At 44.3% G+C, this 20,943-nt stretch overlaps 1 protein-coding gene across 1 annotated transcript; it reads right to left on the minus strand.

Annotated features, from left to right (window-relative positions):
- Positions 1-337: 337 nt before the first annotated feature.
- Positions 338-16,540, minus strand: PARD6B (par-6 family cell polarity regulator beta). The gene is made up of 3 exons (XM_036395811.1): positions 16,380-16,540; positions 11,662-11,884; positions 338-4,921 (listed from the first exon to the last, which is right to left on the minus strand). The coding sequence occupies exons 1-3, from the start codon at positions 16,443-16,445 to the stop codon at positions 4,092-4,094; spliced, it is 1,119 nt and encodes a 372-aa protein (XP_036251704.1). The 5' UTR covers positions 16,446-16,540; the 3' UTR covers positions 338-4,091.
- Between the last annotated feature and the right edge of the window lie 4,403 nt (positions 16,541-20,943).

Consider the following 20,943-nt stretch of genomic DNA (forward strand, 5'->3'; position numbering starts at 1 on the left):
CAAGCTGTCCCATGGACACTTCTAGAGATACTCACAGCAGCAGTGACAGCGTCCCCAGCAGCAGCAGCAGCTGACACAGGTGACAGCAGGAGGGACCTGAACCTGTGCCAGGAGCCAGCACAGCACAGAGAGCAGCAGCACTGAGGGACTGCCCAGGGGCACAGCTCTGCTCCAGGGGGGGCACAGGGACACATGGAGAATACTGGAAATATAATACAGGAAAACACTGCCTGCTCCCCTGGCCACCAGAGAAATAGTAACCCCAGCTGTTGTCACACTTGAGAAAAAGAATACATTCTTCCTCATTTTATCTGACAAAGTAATTAAGAAAAAAACATTTCATTTCTATATCCATTTATTATTTTGGTCTGTAAAAATATAAGACTAATATACAACTACATCTAGCTTGATTTTTGTAAAATCAATCTTCATTCGGTGAGATACCAATGTACATTATACAATAAAGTTGTAAGAAAAATACTGATATTTGACATTTTAAACAAGTTCATTCATGTAAAAATCACATTGCAAGTAAAATTTAATTAGAAAATACATAATATTCACAAAAATACACATGTTAAAGACAGCTTGTGAGAACATTGTCCTAAATTTAATTCAGGTGTGGAAAAAAACATATGATTCACAGTTAGGCTTGACTTCTCCAGTACCACAGCAGAACTTCAAAGTAAATGCATCTTAATTCTATTAAGAATTTGTTCTTCCTATTAAGGTGCACTTGGATCTCCCAACCACCAGGGAGGAATCACTTGTCCCCCTCTGTGCATGTACACAACATATAACACTAGTCAAAGGAATTTTAGTTTTTCATTTCATTCTGAAATAATTTGGGTATTTCATAAATTAATTTATAAAATCTGGATTGAAAATACAATTTACACACACAGGATACTTAATACACAGATTACATCAATAGCAGCGTAACATTGTCAATCATGCGCAGCATCCTCACTATAACTTCTGGAATTCTTTCTCCTTTTCTTAGCTATAGATAAAATCTATATAAAACAGTCAAGCCTGTAAGTATTGTCTTCCAGGGAGAAAACAGTATAGATGTTAAAAATTTAGGAGGTAGTGAATGAAAGGCTAACAATATCAGCATATTTTAAAAAACCCTATACTGAAGCCCAGTATCATTTATATATAAAATTAAATTTAGCCACTCATAATCAACCATTGATCATCCCGAAGTAGCAATTTAAAAATCTTTTGTAATTAACAGTGTATGTATTAGTAAGATATGGAAGAACTTTAGAAACTTTATGGTAACTGCAGTGTTAAGCAATTGCATGCTGTGCAGTCTGTCATTATAACTGTAAATACACATTCTTCAGTTTTATTCTTTTTTATCAAGTCCCAAATGCTTAGTTTTACTACATGTCACCCAATTTCTGTGAAACAGAACACGATCTACGTCAAAAAGAACATGATCTCACGTTTAGATTACTCAGTTTGCAGGACAGGTCCTAAGAGATGAAGTCTCATGCAGTTTAGAGAAGGACCTCGGTTAAATTTCTACAAGTCCTTAATACTGGCATCAATATTGTTCAGACCAGCCACACACGTGCCTGGCAGCACAGCAGCCTCAGGGCTGGCACCTGCCCAGGCTCCTGCCAGACTCAGCCCTCCCAGGCGACTCCATCCTTCCAGCTGTGATCTGAGCTTCAGAATCCTCACGGGCCGCACCAGCCCCAGAGTGGATTTGCACGGAATGAAAACGTTTCACCTGCATTAGGTGCACTACCAGTTCATTCTCTGTACCTCTGGACCTCTCTTCTCTTCCCATCCAAGTGCCTTTATTCCTTTGATTATTCACAATACATTCAAGTAAACCAAAGGCACAGAAGTGCAAACTAGCAGAATAATGAGTCTCACCCTCCACTGGTGATTTCATACAGGAAGGAAAGTCTTTTGACAAAGGAAAATAAAGATATTGTCAAAGTAAACAATCTTCCATAAAGAAAGGAAGTGTAGAGCAGCACTGAGAGAAAACATGCACAGGTAAAGTCTCCATGTTGCAGAATGAACATTCCTTTTTCTCATTTCACACTAAGGGGATGTAGTTACTTCATTTTCAATAATTATTAGCAAAACAAGTAAGACACACTTGAAAGATCTTGCTCTTGTAAAAGATTCCAGGGCTCTCCACACACACACACTAAGAAACCATAAATAAGTGTAACAAAAGAGCCCCTCACCTGTGTTTGCAGAGTATCACTGCCTGCTGTGCCTATTCTCCATAAACCCTAAGAGGGACGGATGCCTCTCTTGGCATCTTGGACTCCAATGGCATTGTAGGTTTGAGAAAACTGCTCATCAGATACTAACTTCCAATGTGCACTTTGTAACATCAAACAGCAGGGATTTGTTTGTGCAGCAGTGTTTGCACCATCACAAAAACCTGAAACAAACACAGGTTTAGGCTCTGACAGTCTGTGAGGACTTTTACGGATGCCCTACCATTAAACTTACAGTTGAGTTGGTCTCCTGTTAGTAAAGTTACCAGAGGTAGATTTTCCTCAAATAGACTGAGGGGAAAAAAAGAAAGGGGTCAGTCTCCCTTCCCATCATCACACCTTCCCAGAGGGTGGAACACACTGCCAAGCACCTGACTGCTGCTCTGGGGAGCACAGGACCAAGGACAGAACTGGCAGCACCCCACTCCTCCTGACAGAGGCCGTGGCATCCCTGGGGAGATCCTTCTCCCCAGTCCTATTGGTCCCAGCTCATTTCCTGCTACAAGTTCTGTTCCCAGAGGAGGGTCTGGTTGGGAACCAAGGGCAGAAGGGGTAAGGTGGGAGATACAAAAAGGGGAAGGATAAAACAATGGCAGAAGCCTCCCCTGCAGCTGTCCCAGTGAGTGCAGTGGTTACACACACACACCTTTGCTCTTGCAGCATCAGGACTTGTCATCAGTGTTTGCACACAGAGCAACACTGTAATACCCACAACACCCAGCCAGGGGCACAGAACAATCTGCATTTACAGAGCAGTTCCTAGTAATGAATAAGTTAAAATCACATGGCTCAAACAAGGTGTAGAAAAGCCTCATTCTCATTTAAAACTTTTTTTAATCCAGGGATTTAACAAGACTGTTCTAACTTGTTCAGGTTTGAAGAAAGTCACTTATATACAATCCAGACTCATTCCAACAAACCTTTGCTAGTAGAAATCATTACAGTTTCTACTAGGACTGCAAGTGTAACAGAGATTGCATTATGCTATTTCCATAGCATTAAGTTTACATTTGATTTGTTTGTAATTTACTGGGATTAATAACTAAATCAAATTATATCCTTAAATATTACAAACTAGAATGAGAACAGGTCTTTGATGCATTAGTGTTAAGACTTTCACATCTGAATTTCCAAATCAGAGTCATTAAAAGCAAGCCTGGCCATTAAAACCAGTAATGGTGCCTGACTATCACGCCTGTGGTTGCACATTCACTCACAAAGGAACAGTGACCTCCAAACCCCACTGCCCACAGAGCCCTGCTGCCCCTGTGTCAGCCAGGGCCAGACCAGTCACCCCATCCCTTCCCAGCCACCTCTGGCCCTCTCCAGGTCCCTCTTGCCAGAGCCCACGCACAGCTCTGCCAGCGGAGCAGCAGCAGAACAGCAGTGATGTGGCTGGGGCAGCTCCATCACACAAAGCAGTCCTTCAGAGGAAGGTGAAACCACAGCCTGGGAGGTGGTCAGCCACACAGGTGAGCAAGGTTACTGCTATAGAACCAGTAGTATACGGCATAAAAAAATAATAAAAATCAAGTACCTTTAAAAGAAAGCTCACAGCCATCTCTTAGCTATCCTTCATTTTCAATTTAAATTTTCCTCATTCAATTTCAGCTATTTATCAATTATTGTCCAGCTTTGTGAATTATTTACATTGAAGTGCAGAATTAATGAAGTTAGTCAACTTATGTAATTTTGAATTTCTTGATTTTACTTTTTTCCTTCCTTTTAATCTAACTGCAGTGCTTGGTAGATGGAGAGGTATAAAGTGTGTTACATATTAAGCCCAATTAAAACATGTATGGCATCCTTACTTATACAAAGTACACCAGTGTCATTTCATAGTGTTATTATAGTTCCATCTTCCTCTAAGGACTTACGGCCTGGCTCTGGGGCTTCATACTCCATGCTAATGCTGCCTGTTGAGTGATTCAAGCTCATCTCACTGGAAGGAAGGAATCCATTTTGTGTGGACTCGTGGAGGAGTTCAATTTGTGATAAGGATTCTATGCTTTCGCTGGCAGGCGTAGCTTTTGGGATCTGCTGTGGCTCGCCGCTGTCTTCAATAATAATGTCCTCCTCATCGCTCTCCTCCTCTCCTTGCAGCAGACTGCCCAGCACGTTTGGAGTGCTGCTGGGGAGGCTGGACTCAGTGGACTGGCCGGAGCTGCCCGAAGTCCGACTGTTCCTCACGACGTTGTTCCTCTGGTTGGCGGGTCTGACCGTGATGATCAGGTTGCGGCTGTTGGCAATCATCATGTCTGTAACTTGATCGAGGCTTTTTCCTGACACCTCAATGCCGTTCACCTCCAGCACCTCATCGTTGACAGCCAGCAGGCCCGTGCTCTGAGCCAGCCCCCCGGGGACCAGCCTGGATATGAAAATGCCCGGCACCTTCTCCAGGCCGTGCGGGGTGACCCTGACGCTGGAGCCGTCGCGGATGTAGAAGCCCAGCGGTTTGTCGGTGCCGTACTTGTAGAGCCGCACCCTGCGGTGGGTCTCGGGCAGAATATCCACGTCTATGATGGAGGACACGGGCCTGAAGTCCTGGGGCATGCTAATGACAATGTGGGGCTTCTTCTTGTGGTTGTCCGGACGTAGCACATTGGATAAAACGTTCTTCTTCCTCGTCATGGTGTCCGTCCCGAAGGCACTGTAGTCTGCATCCTCTGTAAGACAGAGCGCACGGGGATTAGAGCCCGCAGCAGCCAGGCCGCACTGCTCCCATGTGTTAGCTCAGCAGAGGCCAACAGCTCCTCTACAAGGTGTTAGCCTTACTACCACAGAAGAATTCCTCTCTACTCGTGAAACAAAAGCTTTAATGTTATGAAACACAAAGCTTGGAATACTTTTGGTTTTCTACTACTGAAGGAAAGAGTGTGCGCAAAAGAAATTAAAAGCAGTCAGCAGCAGACACAAAGAGCTACAGCTGCCTGAGAAAGGGTAGAATGGAAAGAGTGAGTACATTCCTAGAAACATTTTAATTTTATTCAGAGTAATTCCACTTGCTAGTTTTCTCTCCTCAGGTTTCAGATCATTGGAAAAGAAAGAATGAAAAAGGGAAAGCAGCCAGCGTGCCTATTATTGCCTAGTTACTGGGAGGCAGCCAAGTGACCTGGATTCAAACTCCAGAAGGCTTATTCCATTCTGCACTCTTCCCTGCCCCCACGCCATGTAGGTAAAATGGCTGTGGAGCAGAAACAAAGAGACCTCGCACACAAATACTTCAAGCAAAACTGTTCATGCAGGCAATGCTGTAACTGCCACAGCTTGATACAGGAATAGGCAAATGGCTTAGAGCTTAAAAAATCCAAAAGAAAACATATTAGTCCCACAACTACTTGTAAGGGACAAGAAAACATGTGCTGCGGAAGCAATACTGATTTCTGAAATGCTTATTTACCAAAGGTTCCATTTTTCATTTTAATACGCAATAACTCACCAAAAAGAATCAACCTAAATACATTCAGATCTGAGCTTCCTCTGATTTACACTCGTAAATAGAATGCAATCACTCAGACTACACACATCTTTGTTCTGCAGGGGAAAACCCCAATAATCATGCAGAACTGGACTGCACTAACCCCAGGACCCAGAGAAGTTGGGATTTCTTTGTATTATCCCATTCAGATGCCATTGGTAGAGCCAAGAAAGTGGAAGAATGGTTATACATTCAATCTGTGGACTAGTCTGACTGTGGCAATGCTGCCCTGGTGGCATTTCAGGACAGCTGCCAGCTGCTGAGGAAATCACTGAGTGCATTTGCTTCTGAGGCTGAGATATACAGACATGAACCAGTTACATTTGGACTCCTCAGACGCTTCAAGCAAAATAGACCAGAGAAAGTACTCCTAGAGCAAGAGGCTAACACTACTGCAGCATGTAACACCAACTCCTCCCTTCCCTTCCCTTCCCAGCCTTTAGGGCTGCTGAACACAAGAACAGTGCTTTGGCTGCTCTAGGAAGGCTGTCTTAGACCTGGTACTCTAAAAGATAAAGGACAAGAAGAAAAGAAACAAATTTAAATTAGCCCACAAAAAAAACCCTCAAAAGGATTTATTGTTAACTCCTGGCTTGTGTGTACACAATAGTTCATCAACATGTTTTAGAAAAATGTGTCCTGATGATGGCCTCATTTACATCTCTTTTTTATTTCCTTTGTTTAAAAAAATAATTACACCATAAAGAAGGCAAAGCTCTTGCTTAGCTGTTTGCTAAACACAAAGCATCTTTTGCACTGATGTTTATAGATAAAGTTATTCAACAATTTAACTCACACAATCAGGAGTTATTTCTGAAGATACCTAATTCACACAGCCCTACTATAGCCTGAAGGCACTTCTATAGCAATCTCAGTTACTTTGTAATTTAAGGTTTAATTAATATAACATTAGATCTTAACATCAAGCACAAAGGCTTTAGAAATAGCCTAAAATCTGATTGTTACATGTCTAAGAGCGTTAGGTCAGCTGTGTTGAAGAGCTGGTGCATTAAAAAACCATTCAATCTCTCCAGCCAAAGCCTTTTAACAGGTGAGCAGTGTCTGAAGTGAAACACCTACAGAAATGCAAACTCTCAGCCTTTTCTCTGTAGATGGCCCTTTGGAATGTCTGACTGACTAAGATCAGCTGGTTAAACCCCTGTACTCCATTCACTGCTGACAACATACTCACTTTTCAGACAACATGGAACAATTCTTTTCATGTTTGCTAAAAATTTATGATCAAAGGGAAAAGTGACAGAAGTTTTGCCCTTATCTCCCCTGACAACCCATCCAACCAGTTTCCAGTTAGACATCTGGTGTTTCACTGAAAGAATTTTTGCAATTCAATGAGGTGCAATAGCTTCTCTTTTTTTTATTTAGAACTACAACTGTTTACAAAACAACCTGGAAAGGACAATTGTGAAATCCAATCCTAGACAGGTCTAACTTTAAATACAAGGTAACGCTTGCACTCACTCCTGCTGAAGTGCAAGCTGCTGCTGAGGGCTCCAGGACACAGGTCCCAGCAGGCTGGTGCCACCCCAGCACTCGGCTCCTGCTGCTCTTAGTACAGCTGCTGGTTTAGAAAAAGGCACGAGAAAACAGGACAGCAAAGCTTTGTCAGGACTGACTCTGCCACGAGTGTTCTCCCCTGTCATTGCAACATGTAAAGGTGTTCAGTTGATGGGGTTTTCTCCTTAAATTCAAAGTGCACAAGGTCCGAGAATTAGACTGTGGTATTTTACCTATTCTGTCATATCAAATATGTAAAGCATTCAATGATCCCAGCTTGCCACAGTGGCTATAAGGCTTCTTCACCTTCATGGCAGGACACACACCCTGCAGGAAGTCTGGCATGAGCTAGATACACAAACAAATTTATTACATCCAAGTAGATCTATCATGTCCTGTAAATGATCAAAGACAGTTTGTGCTCTTTACCCAAGTTAGATTTCGAACTGTTCCCAACTTCCTTCACAGAAACCACCTCCCAGGCTGCCTTCCACAACTATCAGCTGGGAACTCCTGTCCTAATCAATTTTTTCCAGTTAGCAGAGAAGCACAAAGATCAGCTGCAACAGGACTGGCTTTGAAAGAAATATTATGTAAATCTCTGTATGCAAATAACAGATTCCAAAGGAGTTTCTAAACAAAAATTAAGAGTAGAAAAACATTTCTTGGAAAAGAAAGGAACTTTAAAGTCTCTTTCAGAAGACAAATCAGAAGTCTTAAATTGAGCTGGTGGTTTTGTTTTTAGTAACTTTCTTAAGTTACAGAACACATGGCTGAAGTAAAAGCATCCCAAAACTGCAAGCCAGATGTCAAAACATTTAAGAAACTCTGACAAACCAGAGGGAAAGTTTTTTTTCATTATAACTGCTCTTAATAGTTAAATAATTCAGAACTAGCACAAATCTTAAGATAAACAGTTAAGGTTAGAGAATGTGTGAGGAAAAAAAATAGTGGAAGGTTGATAAACTCATCTCCCCAAACGTCACCAGAACAGCACACTCTGGGTAACCTCTCTTCCACTGCTAAACAAGTTTTCTAAAGCAATACTCTCAAGTACAAAGGCATCTTTGTTCTGGCACCTCACTAATCAGTTTAAAGCCCCGGCAAAAATATTTTGGCCTACAGCCAAAGGACAAGGTGTTAACTACAGATAGTGTGAAGGAGAAGGTCCACACAGGGCAGGAAGGATTTCTCCCCCCAGCAGTTTCAAGCTCAAGGTGGCACCGATCTGTACAGACTTATGACATGAAATTGAAAACAAAAGCCCACAAATGCCAAATCTGGTTTCAATTTAATGTTATTGAAGACAGATTTTTGAAATATTTTCCCGACCCGTTTGCAAATCAATGTAGAGTTACCCGTTAAGAATTCAATTTTCAAAGCCCCAAGTAGTTAGCGTATTTGAACAGAGATGCAATTTAGCATTTTTTAAATATGACCCAACAAATCTCCTCCTATTTAGTCATGAAATATAACAAAATATGGTTTTAGGAAAGCAAGCTGTGTTTTTAGGAAGAGGCCTCAGAACAGCTAGGCTAGTCTACAAAGAGCTGTTTAAAAAGCCAACTGCTCTTACTTCCCAGCAAAGTAAAGCTTCTCAGTGACAAAGTGTCTCTCAAGAGGCACAAGTGGATTAACCAAAGAACCCATTTCTCTCTAAATACAGCCACATCCATGCAGAACTTGCAGGAGTTGGATACTGTAATTTAGAATCCTTCGAGGGACTGTTAAGGACATTATAATGAAATGTATCTTCTGTTATCTCTGCTGTTCTCGTATTTACAATGCAAAGCTCCCCACATCAAGCTGCCCTTCAGCCTATGCAGACTGTTCCCCTCCATCTTCTCTTCAGAAGGGTTTTTCTCACAGACAGAGTGACTCCCATACATCTGGATTTAATCACAATACATCAGTTTAACCTTTAAATACCAGATGTCAACAGTACCTGTTAATCTGTTAAACTGCAGAATGAAATTCCAGCGAGGAATGTTTTCTGCAAGCTGACAGCCAATCCTGACTTGAGCAACATCAAGCCCCAATTTGGATTTTAGCACTGGAGCAGTTTATAAAGTATTTTAAAGGAATTTTGTGAAATACAGTTAGAGGACCCTGAGAGGAATAATTTGTGATTTCATTACAGGATCTCTAGGTTTTTTACCACATCACATCAACCAAGCCACATAAGTGTTCTGGACAAACAAAGCTTTCAGAAATGAGAAGTCAAAATCAAACAGGAAAGAGAAGAGTTGTTACTCTGGCATAACACTTCCCAAATTCTGGAGTCCCATTATCACAACCATTGCTTATTAGTAGAAGCAGAACATCTTGCAGCTCCCATTTCAACCCCTCAAGGTGTTCCTTGGATGCAATATACTAAGAAGTTAATACTATTTACATTAGATTTCACTGCAGTCTGCTCATACCTCAAGTTGGCTTTGCACAAATTACTTGAAGTTTCTAAATAGTTAAGACAGTATGATAAAAATTTCATAGATTATAAAGAATCAAAACACTTTCTCTCTCTTTCCCCACAGTGGCTTTTTTTCAAAGATCTTAAATTCCCAACTACTGCTGCTGGAAATACAAAAGAAGTCAAAGTTCCATTACAAAACCCACAAAAACTTTTCAGCTGATTGAAGAGAATGCATGAAAGCCACAAGTAGCCTTGCAGGTGGAAAAGTAACTTGTGTCACTTAATATAGTTCCAAACCAGCCCAGATCAAAGCAGCCCCATCAATAGCAGGTATCTGCGAAGACATTTCTTTCCCATTCCAGAGGCAGAGCCAGTAAGGTTGCTTCAATCCATGAATTAAGGACACTTAAATCACACTGCACAAAATATGAACCATCCTTAACTCCACCAATCCAGCCTTGGTTACAGGCAAACCATCACAAATTAAATACAGAATAAAGTTGTTTCTGTATTTTCCATCAAACAAACATCTACTCTGATGTAAAGTAGTCAGTCATGCAAAGATGTCAGTAAAGGCAAAGCCCCAATTTCATCAATGGATGTGATCAGTGTGATCACAACTAATTCCCAGCAAAGTGCAGTGGGGACTGTGGTGCCAGCCTGGGCTCTTTATTCCCTGAAACTCCAGAGGCAGAAGGCTCTCGTGCCCAAGGGAAGGCAGTGACACCTGGAACTTCCTGCACAGCTTTTCCTACTCATCAATTCTTGTTCTGATAAACTAAAATGGAATCATCATCTTCTACTTTTGTGCATTCTATCAACTCCTGGCACCAGAGTAGTAACAAATAATCCACCTGGATCAAATCAAGGTAAAGGACTGTAGGAAACTAAAGGTGCATGATAAACACAACACTAGGAACAGGCAACGCTGGACCTGTCACAGTAGGAACAATCTAAAAACCATATGGTGTTAAAATATAAACTCAATAATCCCAGTCTGACAAAGGGGCTTATCCCTTCCTGTCATATGGCTACTGTAGGGGATTAGATGGAATCACAGGCCTTGTCTCTCTCCAGGTTCTGCTAAAGGAAATGCTTCATGCCTTTGGCACTTCAGCACTGAGAGCACAGGCCTTAGAGCACACTCTATACTATCAACACAAACAAAACAAACATTTTGCCAGCACCCAGCAGCTGCCAAGCAGCCACACTGGTTATGAATATTGGGTTTGTGTCAGGCTCTTGTGGAGTTGTTCACTTTTTGGAGTGGGAGTTGACAAAAGGTTCTGATGCCCAAGCATTTTCTAAGGAAAAGATGCCTGTCTTCACAACAACCTGGAACAACACCACAAGAACAAATACAAACTTCCAATTGGATTTTTTTCCCTTAATGAACAAAAGCAGACAGTAGGAACACGTAACCAGAGCAGACACAGTACTTTTACAGGCAAACCATCAAAGCAAGCAGCCCTCACTCCTGAGGTTTGCTAACTGATATAAGCTTGGAAACTGAAAACTTCAAGATGTTTTATTAGGAAAGTGTGATAAGAGTAGCATATTACAAAGTTAGTCTGGAATTTATATTTTAATATTGCATTTAATACTTCATGTAATAACATTTTTGATATTACCTTCCATCCTGTAATGGTCTATCTTCTTGTCTGATCAAGACTGGAATTTTCAGTGAAAAGTATCCAACATACAGAGCAGAAAAACTTAGAGGTTAAAAGTTTATTTTCATCTGCTTACATAAAACCAGAAAGAAGCATTTGCTAGAGATTTAACTTGACTTTAACTCAACTAAATATAAGCAAAATATCACAAAGTATAAATAGGTTGCCTGAGGAAGCTCTTGCAAGAGAGACAAGTTGTGAATACCTTTCATGACTCATAATTATTACGGAATTTGACATGAAGAAATAGGACTGAAGGGTTTTTTCCTCCATACATCACACTGCAACTGGATGAACAGATGATTCACATTCTCCAAGTGCTCTTACCTTTTCTCTGAATGAAAATCCTGAGGAGAGGATTGGCTGTAGAGACTGCTTTGTGATAATTGTCATCATTATTGATAGGCAGCAGGTCTCCGTGAATGTCCGTGTACCCCACCAGAACATCAACGTTTGGGATCTTGTGCACGTGCTGCAGTAATCCATAGAACTCCTCAAACTTTCCAGGCTTCGATCTCTCCAGAGAAAATCGTCGAAATTCTGCCCCAAACTACAACAAAATACATCTTACATCATTAAAACGGAAGCAACGATTATTTAATGTTAAACCAGAAATGTTATGGAATTAAAAGTGCACTAAAACCTACAACAAACAATTCTGACATGGTATAAAGCAGTCAGTGAAAACAGTTGTTTTTTCCCCGAAGTTAGAACTAGTTTTGTAGCTGGTGAAATGTGTACCTTTGAGCGTGCCAGGGCTGTTCCACTGCTCCATGTAACGGGAGCACTGAGTGACGGACCGGGGCAGGGATGGCTGCAGGCAGCACTGCTGTGGCACTGAAAGCAGGGCTGGGAGTACCAGCCTGTGCTGTGTGCCTACCTGGAATTCGGTTCTGACAACTACCCGTGCCCTTGAGAACAGCGTGCAGAGATTGTTACACAACCGTGGGCCACCCAGCAAGGCTGAGCAGCCTTCACAGCCCCGGCTGCTTGGGCAGGAAGTGAAAATGGCCCCAGGACCACAGGAAGAGCTGCTGCCTTTCAGCACAACCCGCGTGCAGCCCAGCTCCGGGGAGCTGATCTCGGCTCCGAGATGACAGAGGCGACAGCCACTGCCTTTAAGAGCATTCAGAAGATTCCTGCGCATGAGCAAGGCTCAAGTCTTGATTGCAACGGTCTTTTAAATCAGGGTTCTATCCAGGGTATAGAATCTGGATTTTCCAAATCTGGTAAGGTTCAGAAAATATGGAAAAAAAAAAAATTAGTCACTGACACTACTTTAAGGGGTAGCATTTGTTTGTAGTCAACATAATCATTCAACAAAAAACCCAGCTCACAAATCCACTCAAGCTCAGCCTCCTACATCATCTCTAAAGCAAACACTTATTAAAACATGTTGCTTATTAAGGCAATAATACAGTGGAGGCAGGCAGAGACTCAACTGGGTGCCAAGAAAAGGATGAGCATTTGATGTAGACTAGACAAATTGTGATTTTTACCACACATAGCTAGTAAAATGTTGGTGTTCTGCCTAATAAGGGCAGGACCCAAAGCAAACAGAATATTGGATAAAAATTACTCTAAATCCTCCGTATCAGGCACATACACAACATACCAGAGACGTCAAAAGGAATCCAGAGATAGCAGCAGCCAGGTTACAAAAACCAGAACAGACTGTATACGAATTAAAAGGATAATAAGCTAATAATTCAAAAACACTCAGTTGGCTGCTTTTGTGTGTGTGAATTCTATTGCTAACCTACAGTGAAAATAAAGATTTTAAATAATTTCTTTAGCAAGTTTAGTTTTAAGTAGAGAGAAGCGCACCAGAACAAAATGCTCTGAGTGCACGTTTGAGCCTCAGTATCACATACTCGGGTGTCTCTTACACACAGGAGGTGTGGAGGTGCACTTCACCTCACACCTGTTACAATCCTTTGGAGAATAAAAGCCTTGGAGCTCTCACATACAAACAAAGCACTGAAAATCAGCAGACAAGGACCTCGTTGTTAGCACGTTAACACCACCTAACCCAAAACAAGCTCCACCTTCAACACCCCACCTTCCTCCAAAAGCTTCAAATAAAGGAATTATCTGGGAACATTCCTGCTCTAAAAAACCTGCAATTACCCTACCACTGACTAATGAGGCAGAAGGGATGATTCGTACCTGCTTACAAACAAAAGCCCAGCCCACGGGAGGAACTCCCGGCGCGTCAGAGGCAGCAGAGCTCAGTCGTGACATCAGCGCAGGACTTGGTCCTGCCCCAGCTGTGAGCCCCGCAGGAACTGCCCGTGCACGGCACACATCGGAACTGTTTGGCTTTCAAGGATTACACAGCTTAAACACAATTCAGTAATAAAAGTTTTAAAAAGCCAACAACCGCACCCTCAGGTTGGAATAAATGTTGAATCTTACCACAGCAAGCAAAGGTCCAGATTTTCAAACGTGTGATTTTTATTTTTTTCCACGTTATTTAATATACATTTGGTGCAAATACCAAAATACTCCTAACCCACTCGTATTTCCTAACCCAGTTTGCTCAATACTATTAGAAAGCAGATAAAAGACAAGTCCAACAGCGCAATTCCATTATTTGAACCGCGGAGATGTCTGCAGACATTTCTATCCCATGCTGCCCTCCATCCCATGAAACAGGCCTGCACTTGATGTCCTAGAGCAGTAACTTAAGCAGAGAAGGCTCCTTGCCACCTGAGCTCTTCACAAGCCCTCCTGCCTCTGTGCCTCCCCCGGGAGAAGGCAGGGGAGCCATGGAGCACACCACGAAGGCACCCGGGATGCTCACTTAACACTCATTTATGGGTCACCCTTTTTAGTCCTCTGAAACACAGCACAGAGATGCTCGGTGCAAGTCTCCATCACTGACAGAACATGAGCTGCAGTCATCTTCTCTGGCTTACCAGTTTTTAAGATTGTACTCAGAAAAAAATGTTATTCCAAGTCATGAAAAAGGGGGAAACCTGAATTTTAATATATAGAGAACTAGACTATATAGAACTAGAAACTTGGGGGTTCCATACCATCACTAGGAACTGTAGTCTGGGGTATAAAGCTTTGTTTTCCATGGCAAGAAAATGGGCTGACTGGAATTCAAGTACTACGGGAATCGCCAGGGCAAGCTCAGAGCAGTTACCCAAACTGAATAAACTAAACTAACAAAAGGATTGTGCTCATGTAACTGCAAGCACAGTTGGGCTCAGCCTTGTCAGCTGAGGCACAATTATTGATTTGGAATATCTAAATAAAGAGCTGTGCATCATGGAGCAGCCTTCAAAGCCCAGGCCACTCCACAGGAATGGCTCCCTCCACCTCCCACACAGGCATTTCTTCTTTCTCTCCAGAATTGCTCATTTTCATAGAAGGAAGATGACTCCTCTGCGATATTAAATTGAGGTGCTGTTAAATAATGCATTAGTAACAAGTAGTTCTAAGAATGCCTTGAATCCTGCTCCATAATATGCACTTGAGGGACAATCCCTATTCATTAGGGCTACATTTCTCTGTACAAACACCAGGAACACATCCCAGGGCTGATCCCCTAGATAGATTTTAAATCAAGGAAAACACACAGCGGGGAAACAGTAGGGCTGAAGAAACAAGTGATTTGGGTTTGTAAGCACATCATACTGATCATTCTCAACATTATAAGAGCATAAATGAAAGACTTCACCATCACAGTACTAACTTAACTGCTATCTGAAACTCCTGTGCTTGCTGGTTTAGGCCACAGGGAAATTGAACACTTTAAAGAAATCAGCCTCATTCAGGCTGTAGAGACCAACCTCACACTGTCCAGAAGTTCCAGCTCTAAATGATACATTATCCTGAAACATCCACACAGCTCGAGTCCTGACTGCTTCACCTGCACTGCTGCTCCAACACCTCACTAGCAGGAAAGGAGGGGGCAGAGCACAGGCTGCTCCCCCCTTCAAAAACAACCCAAGAAAGCCATGTGGCCACCAATGGAAAGAAAACACATTCCCACGTGGACGCACTTACAATCTGCCTAGGCAATGAAAAAGGGACTTTAACTCAACATTTCTTTAACTAAGAGAGACACTCCACCTCATACTGTACATCCAGCAGTTTTACAATTGGAAATTATTACAAATATAAAGCAGAAAAAAAATCTAATTTCTCTCAAAATATCTAAATTTTATCAGAAAAACTTTGTCTAACCATCAAAAAAAATTTAAAAACAGAAGAGAAGTGGATACACGCATGGGAGAATTTACAGAGCTGGGCAAAGCTGTGAGCACCTGACATAGGTGATCTCTGCGGAACACACAAGCACACACTCCTGCAACACTGCCAGGGTAAAAGTCTCTCGGGGCCTCTAAGAGAAGGCAAACTCCACTTTTGGATAAGCTAGCCAGGGCTCACCTCTACCTCTACTGTGAGCCTACGCTGTACCGCACAAAAAGCTACAGAAAGACATAATCATTAGGGAAAAAAGGTAACTACAGAAACAGTCACTAACAAACGCACTCATTGCAATTCGGACAAATAGAGGATCCTGACGCTTGCAAATTATCACAGAACTGTTAGGGTTGGAAGGATCCTCTGGAGATCATGTACTCCACTGCCCAAGCATGTCTAAAAACACCTCCTTGGCCCAGTGATCCCACGCTTTCCGTACATATTTGTCTGTACGTCTTTCAGTCCGTCCAGAGACTCAGGGGCCAACTCCATTTACCTGTTTTCTTTTAAACCCCTCAAAACCATTTATATTTTTTCCCCGCAGACAGCGCACCCAGCAAGCGACCCCACCACCTCCGCCGGGGGCAGCGGGGCCAGGTGGGGAGGGAGCGCCGGGGCCCGCCCGCCCGAGCCCGGTGGCCTGCGGAGCGCTCAGGCCCCGGCGGGCCGTGCCCCGGCGGCCCCTCGGGCAGGTGAGTCAGCAGCTGACGCCGTCCCTGTCCCCGTCCTGTCCCCGCAGCGACACCGCGGCCCGACGGCCCCGCAGGGCCGGCCCGCTCCTTCCCCCGCGCCCGCGGCCCTCAGGCGGCGGCGGCGGCTCCCACCTTGCTCTTCACCTCCATGGTGCCCAGGCCGCGGCTGCCCGCGGCCCCGCGCTGAGCCCGGTTCATGCCTCGCGCGGTCGCTGCGTCCGCTGCTCTGGCTCCTGTGTCCGCCGGAGCGCTGCGGGACGGGCAGCGGCGCGGCCCAGCCAAGAGCCCCGGCACCCGCGGCCGCTCCGCCGCCTCCGCCCTCAGCGCGGCCGAGGCCGGGGCGGGGCCGCGCGGCTCCGGCACCTGCCGGGCACCGGGGCGGGGCCCTCGCGCGCCTGCGCCGCCTCCGCGGGGCCGCGCACGGGCGGGGCCGCGCACCTGCGGCCGCAGCGCAAGATGGAGGCGGCGGCGCGGGAGCGGCGCGGGAGCGGTGCGGGCTCTGTGCTCCTGTACCCGCTGCAGGTGCAGGCCCTGCCTCCGCAGCCGTTGTCCTGCACGGGGCTGGAGCGCGGATCGGCTCCCGCTGCCTCCGCGGGCACCTCCCGCGCCGGGGAGCCGCCATCCCGCGGCTCCGTATCCTCCCGCGGCCCTCAGGAGCCTCCGTGCCGCGCTCCGGGTCGTCCACAGCCCTGAGGAGCCAGCCCTAACCCTAAACCCCACAGCCCTGAGGAGCCAGCCCTAACCCTAACCCTAACCCCACAGCCCTGAGGAGCCAGCCCTAACCCTAACCCTCACCCCACAGCCCTGAGGAGCCAGCCCTAACCCTAACCCTCACCCCACAGCCCTGAGGAGCCAGCCGTAACCCTAACCCCACAGCCCTGAGGAGCCAGCCCTAACCCTAACCCTAACCCCACAGCCCTGAGGGGCCAGCCCTAACCCTCACCCCACAGCCCTGAGGAGCTAGCCCTAACCCTAACCCTTACCCCACAGCCCTGAGGAGCCAGCCCTAACCCTAACCCTCACCCCACAGCCCTGAGGAACCAGCCCTAACCATAACCCTAAACCCCACAGCCCTGAGGAGCCAGCCGTAACCCTAACCCTCACCCCACAGCCCTGAGGAACCAACCCTAACCCTCACCCCACAGCCCTGAGGAGCCAGCCCTAACCCTAACCCCACAGCCCTGAGGAGCCAGCCGTAACCCTAACCCTCACCCCACAGCCCTGAGGAGCCGCCATCCTGGAGACTCCGAGCCCTCAGCCATCGAGCTTGCGGATGGGCTGAGCCAGCTCTGGACAAGGATCCCTTCAGCCGCAGCAGTTCTGTGATTCGGGGATCTCGGGGTCCCACGGGTGTAACACACAAACCACACCAGCGTTAGTTGATGTTTGCACATTACATAAATAAATCTTGGTCAGGCCAAGAGTTTGAAGTCTTCCTTTCAGGATGTGGTTCTGTGTCCACCTGTAAAGGTGTTCATGGAGCTCTTTTTCATTTTAGTTGCAAATAAGATTGTGGGATCTGGTAACGTCAGAGATAACCTTCCTTGTTGTATTAATTCTGAGACAGATCAATTTAGTCTAAAGGCCAGTTAAGCTACCCTGACAAAAGTACAATCCCCAGAGATTGTAAACTGTCTGAAAGAAAAAGACTTGTCACGTGTATGGACAAGAAGAAAGGATGTACGTTAATCTCATTATGTCAACAGACCTTTGAATTACAGGTCCCTCCATTATCCATAAATCTGGTAGAGGAGAACGCAGTGTGAGGTTTCATGGTGTAGATCTGTGTGGGGAGATGTAGATCTGCATGGCGGTGATGGGAGCTCAAACAATGCCTTGCACCTGAGGCACGCCACGGGTGTCTAGTCAGTTCTCAAGTCTCACTTGGTAATCGGTAATTAAATAAAAAGCATCCAGTGCTGAATCACTTCTAAGTCGGTGCTGATTTTTGTACAGTTGATCTTCCTCCCATCACGCCAAAGGCAAAGGAATTGCAGCTCTCACTCGAGCCAAGACAAGCTGTAATTAGCACAGAGGATATTGTTAATAGTTAAGTATAGTTTGCTGCCAGACGGTGTCTAGGCTGATTCAAGTCTTCTCGTCCTTTATCCAGCATGTTTTGGTTTTACACTGCAGAAGGATGCATGGAGAATTCAGCCTGTAAATTCAGATAGAATCTGTGATCCTGGTGCAGTAGTAGGCAGATTACAGCTATGAGAGCAAGACCAGGATAAAACCTCTTATTCTGTCACTTTGTAATTATAACATTGCAAAGAGTTTGGACTGCTTTCCATATCTGTCTTCTACAGCTCTGTTTAATGAGCTGAGCACGGAGAGGAGTGCAAGAGACAAGGGAACAGTGATTTCTCTGGGGCTTTAAAGCTGTTGGGTTGGCTCTTTTCTCCTGGAGAAAGGGAGGGAAAACCTCCTGAAGCTGATTTCTGCTCGGAGACGCTGTGCAGTTAATTTTACTGCTATAGATTTATGAGGTATCGCCTAAGATAATTTGTTTTCTATTGTGCATTCCTAGCATGGCTGGAGTGCCAGGCAGTGGGTGTGGGAGCGAGCCTGAGGAGTCAGGGCAAATTCATTTCAAGTCACTGGAACCAACCTAATAAAATGTATTAATCACTGGCTAGCTTTCATCACAAGGAGCTGACGTATGAGGAAGGAATGTGATAAACAATTTGATCTCAGATAAAGGTGGGGAGGGAGGCAGGCTCTGTGTGCCTGCTGTAAGGTAAGCTTATAGAGCTATTTTAGTCACAAGTTCTGTACAACCTGTGATTCAGACCTGATCCAGCTATTCATGGCACGTTCTGTTTCTGTGAAGTTGAAAGACAGGTTGGGTTTCCTGATCTCTGAGCTGCTGGGGGAGCTTTTTTGGGAGGCCGTTTTTTTTTTCTTTGTTTGTTTTGGTGTAGAAATTCCATCACTTAGGTCCACCGTGCAGTATAGCGAGATTGTGCTGTGATGTTGCTTTCCTATCCTAGATTTCCCACATTTTAAGTGGAATTAGGGCTGTTCCATACAGCCCTGCTGGGAGTTCACAGAGTACTTCCAAGAATAAAGCACAGAAAATTTCTGTCAGCATAGGTTGACTGTTATTGATGATCCACCTAATCTTTTATTGCATGGTTCAGGGCTTATGCTGACTTCATATTTAACATAAAGTAGTCTTTATTTACACTGCCAGTGCCAGCTCAGAGGAGTGATTGTTAGATGTACTAGATTGTAATCTGATCTTGTCTTGGAGTTGATGAGAGACTGGAGAGTTTTTTTGATGGGGAGAGAAAACTAAAAGGGAAAATAGAAGCTTTATTTTTAAAATGATAATAAGGTCCTGCTTTCTTTAAAAAATAATTTCTGTACTTACTTTGATACCTTCTGCAATTTTGATATGTTAATCTTGTGTCCCAGTTACATTTTCCTACAAAGAAGCATTTCCAACAGCAGTGTGTACACTTGGATACTCCATTTTCAGAATATTAGGGACCAGCGTGACCTCAAATTGCTTTTGCCCTCCCCTTGGTAAGCGAGGGACGCAGACAAACCAGTGCAGCCATGAAGGCATCTGATGTTCACAAATGCAGAAATATTGCAGAGCACTGCTCCCAGGTGCCCATGAATCCAGGGAAATACATTGAATCCCTTTCTGCTGATGGGGCTGATCCTGAGGCAGGAGCTGTGAGTCCACAAATGCTGCCTCAGAGAGGAAGAGCCTGAGAAGGGGAGCTTGTTACAATTGATCTCCATGGAACACGCTCCATACCAACAGCTCCACACAAACACAGGAGCAGGGCTCAGCGAGTGAACCCCAGGGCATGGCAGCACAGCTAATTTATAATAGCAGGAGTATTTAAATAGCACTAGTGTGATAAAAATTGCATTGCTTACCCCAAAATTGTGACAGCTATAGGATTTTAATTTTGGGGTGGGTTTTTAGTTCATTTGTTTGTTTGAGTTTTTAAAATGTTATTTTCTTGAGGGGGAAACAGTAGTTGGGTTAGTAACTAGTTTTTGTGTTCTGTTTCTGCCTTTGCTTTCTTCTTTCCTGTCAGGAAAACTAGCAGCATTTTTTTCGTCCCCACTCCTCCTCCAGGAACCTTCAGTTGTTACTTTGATGCAATATTTACTTACCTGTGACAAAATGAATTTATTGTTTTTAAAGCTCATATATGAGATCTTTTCCAATAAAATATTTATTGGGGTGGGGGGTTTTCTTTCGTTTTGTATTTTATTTTGTCTGCCTTTATGGGAAAGGTTGTCTCCATACCATGCTGCCTGTGAAAGAAACATTTGTTTCAGGTGTGTTATAAATCCAGTTACAAACAAGATCCAGCAATAAACTCATGAAGTTTTCTGAAAATACTTTCCTAGCAAGTCATAAGCCGATACTGATACATTAATTTAAATTCTCTGAGGTTTCTAACTAAAATAATGAAAAGCATTTAAAGCTTTTTCTTCCCCTTCATCTAGTAATCCATTTGTGTCCAATGACTCTGAATTCCTTTGGAATTCCCCCTTGTTTAAACAGGGCAGTTTGAGCCCAGCTGACTCCTCACACTTGCACTGCTGTGGGGTTTAATGATTTAACTCTCCTGCCCCAAGAGCTCAGAGAGGCCACGCTGGTGCTGAGCTGTCCAGCTCGGCGGGTGACACTTCAGGGGTTCTTTACACAAAAGAATTTGTGAAC

This window comes from Molothrus ater, chromosome 17 (assembly GCF_012460135.2).
Source record: "Molothrus ater isolate BHLD 08-10-18 breed brown headed cowbird chromosome 17, BPBGC_Mater_1.1, whole genome shotgun sequence".
NCBI classification, from domain to species: domain Eukaryota; kingdom Metazoa; phylum Chordata; class Aves; order Passeriformes; family Icteridae; genus Molothrus; species Molothrus ater.

What these genes read in the sequence shown, in the direction of transcription:
- PARD6B (XM_036395811.1), bottom strand. Translation starts at nt 16,445, where the DNA reads ATGAACCGGGCTCAGCGCGGGGCCGCGGGCAGCCGCGGCCTGGGCACC. An exon ending in CCATGGAGGTGAAGAGCAAG is followed by an intron (nt 11,885 to 16,379) that starts GTGGGAGCCGCC and finishes ATTTTGTTGTAG; the next exon opens with TTTGGGGCAGAATTTCGACG. An exon ending in GATTTTCATTCAGAGAAAAG is followed by an intron (nt 4,922 to 11,661) that starts GTAAGAGCACTT and finishes TCTGTCTTACAG; the next exon opens with AGGATGCAGACTACAGTGCC.